The 9987-nt window shown below is 46.8% G+C and overlaps 1 protein-coding gene across 1 annotated transcript in view; it reads right to left on the bottom strand.

Annotated features, from left to right (window-relative positions):
- Positions 1-267: 267 nt before the first annotated feature.
- The window catches only part of LOC147110210 (histone-lysine N-methyltransferase PRDM7-like), a 39720-nt gene continuing 30000 nt past the window's right edge, over positions 268-9987 (bottom strand). Inside the window, exons 8-10 of the mRNA XM_086004123.1 lie at positions 9621-9688; positions 7455-7645; positions 268-1869 (exon numbers count right to left, since the gene is read on the bottom strand). Coding sequence (XP_085860249.1) covers positions 1061-1869; positions 7455-7645; positions 9621-9688 — 1068 coding nt within the window. The 3' untranslated portion in view covers positions 268-1060. The remainder of the gene's footprint in view (positions 1870-7454; positions 7646-9620; positions 9689-9987) is intronic.

Below are 9987 nucleotides of genomic sequence, written 5' to 3'. Positions count from 1 at the left end.
AGCAATGTGATAATGACCAGATCATGTGTTTTTGTTGCACCCACTATTAGAGCCAGGGGAACTTAAACAGCAGAAGAGAGGAGACTGGGGGAGAAAGAGCAAAGGATGGCAATGGATGGCCAAGGAGCTCCCTCGGGAGCTGCCAGCCCAGGAGCCATCTTGTAAAACAATTGATCTTTCACAATTTTGTGCCCTCGACCGCTATCTATAACTGGCTAGAGGCTAAAATATATTAGCATTAAATAAACTGCTCAATGACCATTAGTAAGATCACAATTTGCTTGTTTAATAATGTTTGAATAACTCTGTACACCAACATAGATTTTACTTGGACAATGTAGACACAGAGCAACCAGTTTGCATGTAAATATTTTAAATACAATACACAATAATACAAATTAAATCACATTTCGGCCTGTCGAGCCTGTGTCAAATAAATTACACATTTCAACCAACTTTACAATTTTCAAATTCAGCTTCTGCTTAAACTCTTGCCGACACTTTCTTAAACTTTGAAAACTACAATAACAACATTTTACTGAACATCTGTTCACGAAATCTCATGGGCAACAATTTTTCAGTCACTATATTTATTAACACAGTATATTTTGTGATCGGCACCTTTACCAACACAGATTTAACCAGACTGCATAAAGACAGCATCGATCCCAGCGATCTCTCACCATCAGAATAAAGGGGCTGTGACAACTCGGTGGGACAAAGACTCACGGAGATTAAACACATTCTGCAGATGCTGCAGTTTATATCAGAGGGAACATTTTGAAATCCCAGTCAGAAGATACAATTTCAGAGTGAGAGGGTCAGACATTAGGCTACAGCAACAGAGCCCCAAATCTCCAACCCTCACTGGGAGCGAGGAATTGTGGAATTTACCCTTATATTCCATCTTAATCCACACACAAATATTATCATAAAGAGTGAAAGGTAAGAATTATAAATATGAGTAATATTTGAGATAACTAGTGGCTATTGAAGGTCATTCAAATAGAAAGAAATATTTAAACTTAGTCAAATTATAAATTGGTTACCGTTCTCTTCATTATGTTTCGGAACATTTTCTCAGGTGAACTTTGAAAGCTGTTGAATCCTTGAAGAATTCCCCACAATGACGGCAGGTTTCAAAGCACGTGTGAGCTTTCAACTGATAGATGTAAACAAAACTCTCTCCACATTCAGCACATTTATACGGCCTCTCTCCTGTGTGGATCCGCTGGTGTCCATGGAGGTGCCCTGTCTGTGTGAAACTCTCTCCACATTCAGCACATTTGTACGGCCTCTCTCCTGTGTGGATCCGCTGGTGTTTGTGGAGGTCCCCTGACACTGTGAAACTCTTTCCACATTCAGCACATTTATACGGCCTCTCTCCTGTGTGGATCCGCTGGTGTGTATGGAGGTGCCCTGACACTGTGAAACTCTTTCCACATTCAGCACATTTATACGGCCTCTCTCCTGTGTGGATCCGCTGGTGTCTATGGAGGGTCCCTGACTCTGTGAAACTCTTTCCACATTCAGCACATTTATACGGCCTCTCTCCTGTGTGGATCCGCTGGTGTTTGTGGAGGTTCCCTGCCTGTGTGAAAGTCTTTCCACATTCACTACATTTATGTGGCCTCTCTCCTGTGTGGATCTGCTGGTCTAGGTGAAAATCTCCTGATTTTATACATTCTCTCCTGTGCCCATTTTTGCGTTGTGCAAGATACTTTATGCTGGAAGGAGGAGATTGCCCTGCTGAAATTTGTCCACTGGATTCTGGATGTCTTCTGATGTGTTTCTGAAGAAAATCTGCAGTGGTAAAAGCAACATTGCAATGTGGGCAAGGATGGCACTCATCTCGGTGCACTTGTTGCCCTGTTGGAGAAGGAAGAAAGAGAAATTGTCAGTGCAATGAATCATCTAGAAGTATCTTTTGGTAGTACAATTTGTGGTTATTTCAGTGTAAACGCAGGGCTCTTTAGATGTTATTATAGTGAATTTAGAGCCTCCTCCAGTGAATGAAGTGGTGAGGGGGGAATCATCAATAGTGTGTGGAGATTTAAAGGGCAGTCCCAGCCCCGCTCACAGTCCCCAGACACAGCCCCGCCCCCAGTCCACAGTAACAGCCCCGCCCCCAGTCCAGTCACAGCCCCGCCCCCAGTCCTGCCACAGCCCCGCCCCCAGTCCACAGTAACAGCCCCGCCCCCAGTCCAGTCACAGCCCCGCCCCCAGTCCACAGTCACAGCCCCGCCGCAGTCCACAGTAACAGCCCCACCCCCAGTCCACAGTAACAGCCCTGCCCCCAGTCCCAGACCCCACACCCCAGTCCCAGAGAGAGAGAGAGAGTGGGGCAGAGAGAGAGAGAGAGTGGGGCAGAGAGAGAGAGTGAGGCAGAGAGAGAGAGAGTGGGACAGAGAGAGAGAGAGTGGGGCAGAGAGAGAGAGAGAGAGAGTGGGGCAGAGAGAGAGAGAGAGAGTGGGGCAGAGAGAGAGAGAGAGTGGGCAGAGAGAGAGAGAGAGAGAGAGAGTGGGACAGAGAGAGAGAGAGAGTGGGCAGAGAGAGAGAGAGTGGGGGAGAGAGAGAGAGAGAGAGTGGGGCAGAGAGAGAGAGAGTGTGGGGCAGAGAGAGAGAGAGTGTGGGAGAGAGAGAGAGAGAGTGGGGCAGAGAGAGAGAGAGAGAGTGTGGGCAGAGAGAGAGAGAGAGAGAAAGTGGGGCAGAGAGAGAGAGAGAGAGAGAGAGTGGGACAGAGAGAGAGAGAGAGAGAGAGAGTGGGACAGAGAGAGAGAGAGTGGGGGAGAGAGAGAGAGAGTGGGAGAGAGAGAGAGAGTGGGAGAGAGAGAGAGTGCGGGAGAGAGAGAGAGAGTGGGAGAGAGAGAGAGAGAGAGAGAGTGGGGCAGAGAGTGTGGGGTGGAGAGAGAGGGAGAGAGATTCGGGCAGAGAGAAAGGCAGAGAGGGAGCAGAGAGAGGGAGCAGGCATAGAGAGAGGGGGGAGGCTGAAAGAAAGCGGAGGTTGGAGGGGGGAGAGAGAGAGGGAGGGGGGAGAGAGAGAGGGAGGGGGGAGAGAGAGAGGGAGGGGGGAGAGAGCGAGGGAGGGGGAGAGAGAGAGGGAGGGGAGAGAGAGAGAGGGAGGGGTGAAGGTCAGGAAGTTGGGTGGGGCGGGGAGGGGGTCAGGAAGTTGGGTGGGCAGGGGAGGGGGTCAGGAAGTTGGGCGGGGTGGGGAGGGGTTCAGGAAGTTGGGTGAGGTGGGGAGGAGGTCAGCAAGTTGGGTGGGGTGGGGATGAGGTCAGGAAGTTGAGTGGGGTGGGGAGGAGGTCAGGAAGTTGGGTGGGGTGGGGAGGGGTTCAGGAAGTTGGGTGGGGTGGGGAGGAGGTCAGGAAGTTGGGTGGGGTGGGGAGGAGGTCAGGAAGTTGGGTGCGGAGGGGAGGGGGTCAGGAAGTTGGGTGGGTGGGGAGGAGGTCAGGAAGTTGGTGGGGTGGGGAGGGGGTCAGGAAGTTGGGCGGGGTGGGGAGGGGGTCAGGAAGTTGGGCGGGGTGAGGAGGAGGTCAGGAAGTTGGGTGGGGTGGGGAGGGGGTCAGGAAGTTGGGTGGGGTGGGGAGGAGGTCAGGAAGTTGGGCGGGGTGGGGAGGGGGTCAGGAAGTTGGGTGGGATGGGGAGGAGGTCAGGAAGTTGGGCGGGGTGACGGGGTCAGGAAGTTGGGTGGGGTGGGGAGGAGGTCAGGAAGTTTGGTGGGGAGGGGGTCAGGAACTTGTTTGGGGGGTGGGAGATGGTCTTAACCCGCGAGGGTGAGCCCTGTCTGTTCCAAGTGAGCTCTGTTCTGTCTGGAGTTCGCAGTCAGAATGGCTCGAATTACACTTTGCAAAGTAACTGATTACGTCGGCGTGGAGGATCGAATTACACATTCCAGAGAAACTGCTGGGTGTGTCTTGTCCGCCAAGGGGACCAATCGGCAATCAGGACTTGTGATCCAAGGGAACCAATCAGAGCTTTAGGTGTTGCAAATAAACACATCCTTTAAAGAATACTACCAAAGATTTCAAGGTTCATACATTCAGTCTTTGAAATCCTCCAAGGAACAAGGTAGATATCAATACTCTTTCAATAACTTTTATAAACCAGTGTGAAAATCAGTTTTCTTAAAACAGGACAGAAAATTAAACAGCAAGTGTTGAATAAAAGAGCAGGGGAAGTTGCAGAGGCCCCAACAGTGCAATGGAACTCACTGTATCTTTATAAATAACAACAACAACTTATATTTATATAGCACCTTTAACGTAGTAAAACGTCCCAAGGCACTTCACAGGAGTATTATAAGGAGAACAACCCCAGCTTCTTTAGTCTCTATACATAACATAAGATCATAAGAGTTCTGACGAAGGGTCATCGACCTGAAACGTTAACTCTGTTTCTCTCTCCACAGATGCTGTCTGACCTGCTGAGCATTGCCAGCATTTTCTGTTTTTATGTTATATTATATAAGAACAATAAGAATTAGGAGCAGGAGTCGGCCATACAGCCCCTCGAGCCTTCTCCACCATTCAATAAGATCATGACTGATCTTCGACCTCAACTCCACTTTCCCGCCCGATCTCCATATCCCTTGATTCCCCTAGATTCCAAAACTCTATCTATCTCAGCATTGAATATACTCAATGACTCAGCATCCATAGCCCTTTGGGGCAGAGAATTCTAAAGGTTCACAACTCCCTGAGTGAAGAAATTCCTCCTCATCTCAGTCTTAAATGGCCGACCCCTTATCCTGAGACTCTGCCCCCGAGTTCTCGACTGTCCAGCCAGGGGAAACAGCCTCTCAGTCTACCCTACAATCCCCCTCAGAATCTTATATGTTTCAATGAGATCACCCCTCATTCTTCTAAACTCCAGTGTATGGGCTCAATCTACTCAATCTCTCCTCATAGGATAACCCGCTCATCCCAGGAATCAATCCAGTGAACCTTTGTTGCACCGCCTCTAAGGCAAGTATATCCTTCCTCAGATAAGGTGACCAAAACTGTGCACAGTACTCCAGGTGTGGTCTCACCAAAGCCCTGCACAACTGTCGCGAGACTTCCTTAATCTTGTCCTACAGCCCCCTTGCAATAAAGACCGTCTTGCCATTTGCCATCCTAATGTCTTGCTGTACCTGCTTGCTAACTCTGTGCTTCCTGTATGAGGACACCTAAATCTTTCTGAACACCAACATTTAATAGTTTCTCACCATTTAAAATATATTCTGTTTTTCTATTCTTCCTACCAAACTGAATAACCTCAGATTTCCTCACATTATACTCCATCTGCCACCTTATTGCCCACTCACTTAACCTGTCTATACCCCTTTACAGGCTCTTTGTGCCCTCCTCACAGCTCACTTTCCCACCTAGTTTTGTAACGTCAGCAAACCTGGATACATTACACTCGGTCCCTTCATCTAAGTTATTAATATAAATTGTGAATAACTGAGGCCCAAGTACTGATCCTTGCGGCACCCCACTAGTTACAGCCCGCCAACCCGAAAATGATGCGTTTATCCCTACTCTCTGTTTTCTGTCCGTCAACCAATCCTCTATCCATGCTGATAAATTACCCTCAACCACATGAGCCCTTATCTTGCATAACAACCTTTTATGTGGCACCTTATCGAATGCCTTTTGGAAATCCAAATTTACAATCTACCCTGCGAGTTACATCCTCAAAAAACTCTAATAAATTTGTTAAACACGATTTCTCTTTCATAAAACCATGTTGACTCTGCCTAATGATATTACGATTTTCTAAATGCCCTGTTACCACTTCCTTAATAATGGATTCCAGCATTTCCTCGACAATTGATGTCAAGCTAATTGGACGGTAGTTCGATGTTTTCTCTCTCCCTCCTTTCTTGAATAGCGGTGTTACATTTGCTACCTTCCAATCCGCTGGGACTGTTCTAGAATCTAGGGAATTGTGGAAAATCACAACCAATGCACCCACTATCTCTGCAGTTATCTCTTGTAGAACCCGAGGATGTAGGGGTCCAGGGGATGTGTTGGCTTTCAGTCCCATTATTTTCTCAAGTACTTTTTCTCTACTGTTCTTAATCATTTCCCTTCCTTTCATTTGCCCCTTGGTGCCCCACTATTTTTGGTATGTTTTTGTGTCTTCTACTGTGAAATCAGATACAAAATATTTGTTTAAGGTCTCTGCCATTTCCTTATTCCCCATTATAATTTCTCCTGTCTCAGCTCCTAAGGGATCAATGCTTATTTTGCTCCTCTCTTCCGTTCTACATACTTGTAGATACTCTTACAATCTGTTCTTATATTTCTTGCTACTTTACTCTCCTATTCTATTTTGTCCCTTTTTATCAATGTTTTAGTCATTCTTTGATGGTCCCTAAAGCTTATTACTATTCTTTGTAACATTATAAGCCTCTTTTAATCCAATACTATCCTTAACTTCTTCAGTTAGCCAAGGATGGATCAGTTTTCAACAGGAGTTTTTAATTCTTCACTGAGAATATTGGAATATGTTTTTAAATGTTTGCCACTGTTTATCTACCATCAGATCTTCTAATCTAATTTTCCAATCTACCATAGCCAACACACCACTCATACCTATGTAATTGACTTTATTTAAGTTTAAGACACTAGTTCAGACATAAGTATTTCACTCTCAAGCCCAATGTGATATTCTATCATATTATGATCACTCTTTCCCAGAGGATCCTTTACTATGAGATAACTGAAGCCTCCCATCCCTGGTATGATTCTGGTAAATCTCCTTTGCAACTTCTCTAAGGCTTTGACATTCCTTCTAAAGTGCAGTGCACAGATTTGGGCACAATACGCTAGCTGAGGCCTAAACAGTGATTTATAAAGGTTTACCATAATTTCCTTGCGTTGGTACTCCATGCCGCTATTGATAAAGCCTAGGGTCCCAAATGATTTATTAATAGACTTAATAATATGCCCTGCCACCTTCAAAGATTTGAGTATGTGAATCCCAAGGTGTCTGTTGCCTCTCCTCAGTTTTCCTTCCAAAATGCATCACTTCACACTGTTCTGCATTAAATTTCATCTGCAATGTGACTTCCCATTTCATTAGTCTATCTACATCTTCCTGAAAACTTCTACTATCCTTTTCACTGTTTACTACGTTTCCAAGCTTTGTGCCATCTGCAAACATTGAAATTATGCCCCCAATTGTCAAAGTCCAGATCATAAAGAGCAGGGGTCTTAATACTGACCCCTGGGGGATACCACTGTATACTTCCCTCCAGTCTCATAAACAACCATTCAGCACTACTCTTTGCTTTCTGTCTCATGGCCAATTTTGAATCAACGCTAACATTCCCCCTTTGGTCCCATGGGCTTCAATTTTGCTAACAAGTCTATTACGTCGCACTTTATCAAACACCTTTGAGACTGTAACAGAAAACAAATGATACTTTGGCTACAGTTCCCAATTTTGGTCAGAATCCTTACATTTTGGTTCTTGTTTTGCCACCGACATTGTGGTCCATTTGATACCGAGTTCCTTGGCATATTCATCACCATACCAGACCAGCAGCTCGCACCGAGGAGGAACAGGCTTGCAGGTCCTGTAATAAATTTTGCCGCAGTGCTGAAAGGCTACAAGGTTCTGCTCCTCCTCCTTTCTGGCACAGTTAACAAACCTGGAACATAACATACAAATATTTAAGTGGCCAAAAATAAGTTAAAATTGTGAAATGAATACAGAATGTAAAGCATATTAGTATAGTGAGTTAGAATGAGAGAACATGTCCCCAGCCATGGACAAATTTCAAATTCAAACATACTGTCAGGAGAGGACACTCAAGGGTAGATTTTGCCGAACCTGTCGGGAAGAAGGCGGGACTTCCCCTTTCGGGTTTTTGACCCGCCTACTTCGACGTCCGGCCAATCGACGCAATTTTCCCTTGATTGACCTTGTTGAGCCCGCCCAGCGGGCTCAGCAGGCCAATTAAGGGCCACCCGGCAACAGGTGATGTAACAGACTGAAATTTCATCTGTCAGGAGTTCTTGACAGATGAAATATCAGTGTTTTACAGCTGTTTGAAGCTGTGAAACACTGACACTCTGAGTTCTAAGCGGAGTCCTTCTACGCAGACTCAGTTAGAACTGTCACCGGCACTCAAAGCTGAAGACTGTCACTTTTGACAGATCGCAGCCGTTCAGCTTTCAGTTCCGGCTGAGTGATGGGCTCCCGACGGCTACAGGAAGAAAGGCTGTTAAGATAAGTACAGGTAAAAGTTCTTTACACACTTTAGACACACCAAACACACTTACCTTTGCACTCATGCACCCATCACTTACCTGAGCGCCGATATCGCGACCCCTCCAACTACTTCAACCCGACGGCCCGCCTCACTAACCTGGCGTGATTTGGAGCCATCAGGAAACCCACACGAAACCCCTCAAAATAGGGATTAGGCTAAAAAATGCCTGTTAACTACCTGTTAATAGGCAGTTAATTGGCACTAATCCCTTCCCGCCTGGTTTCGGCGGGTCCCAGTGCGGGGCGAGTACCCGCCGCCCCTGAAACTTACGTGGGGCTGGGTATTGGGCGGGATGGTGTCGGGACCCCCAAATTTGGGATTTCCCCCCCCCTCCACATGCCTGAAACCCCGCCTGACGGCTCTCCGAAAATCTAGCCCTCAGTGTAGATACGAAAGATAATGGGAAAAAATTCAGTATCGCCCCGTTTGGGGCGCCATTATTGGCCACGAGCAAAGTTTAGCGCCTGGTGCTAATCATCGCCTCCGACAGCAAACTTGGCTTTCATCGCCCCTGGAGGTGATTGGTGCGCTAAATCAGGCACTTCACACCTGTCTTAAGGCGCAAAGGCCGAGGAGCGAGGCGCTACCTCAGAGTGCTGGCGAAGCAAGGAAGGGCAAATCAAAATAAACCTGCAAAGTGCTGCTCAGTACTCAAAACTCCTTCACACAGCGTTGAATCTCTCCAGAAGTCTCTCTCTCTCTCTCAGAATGCATGGTGCAAAAATGTCAGACAAAAAAAGGCAGCAAGCGGTCGCCTTTAAATAGCGCTCCCCTAGTCCCTTTCTGACAGCATAACGCTCCCCTCAACCTGTCATTGCTAGCGGCAGGCGGTAAAGCAGGGGGCGCCACTCAATATCCGGTCCGGGGCACTAAAGGGTCGTTGCGCACTCGACTGACGTCATTATCTGCCGGCGCAGGAGATCGTGGCGGTAGTGTTTAGCGCCACCGCAAAATGTCTGCTTAATTTAGCGAGCGGCGCAAACATCGTCGTGCCCGGGCGCTAGTTGCTTTGCGCCCCATTAGCGCCCTCTTAAGGCACTAACGGGAGGCGCAAACAACTGAATTTTTCCCCCAATGGCCCCAATATTTCCAAGGAGGGAGTGTCTGACAGGGGGTGGGGGAGGTGCAGCGATCCAGAAATATGGGTTTCCCGGAGTTCCTGCTGAATTTAACGCCTCGAGCTGATTGAGAATTTTGGCTCGTTTTCTCGGCCACAGCCACCCAGAATGAGAGGCTGACTGGCTGTTGGGTGGGATATTGTTCTGGGCGGATCAAATGAAATGGGACAAATGATCTTCTTCATCCGTTACTATCTTGTGATCCTCACTATATGGTATCAGTCTTCCCTCACCTCATCCAATTTGATGTAGATTCATCCTTCGCATCAATGTATTCAAAATCCTTGTTGGATTTGCTAATCTGCAGAAAGGTGTTTTGATAAAAAGACTGAATTAATAAAAATTTTAAAAGCAACTTTATCTTTATATTAGGCTTAACACGTATTGCAAGATTCTAGTACATAGCCTCCCAATTCTTTGAGTAAAAATTGACCTTCCTCTTACCTGTGTCCTGTGATTATACCTTTTCATCCGAGTGCCCAGATCAGCATGATGGCTGGGACTGAAATGATGTAGCATAGGAGCTCGAAAAATAGTATAATGGTGCTGAACAGTTTCAGGAAGCTTTGTAAAGTTGGGAAACGTCCCTGAATTACTGCA

Source organism: Somniosus microcephalus, chromosome 12, assembly GCF_052327205.1.
Source record: "Somniosus microcephalus isolate GS21.2 chromosome 12, FLI_Smic_1.0, whole genome shotgun sequence".
In the NCBI taxonomy this organism is placed as follows: Eukaryota; Metazoa; Chordata; class Chondrichthyes; order Squaliformes; family Somniosidae; genus Somniosus; species Somniosus microcephalus.
This window is presented reverse-complemented; position numbering and strand designations above follow the sequence as displayed.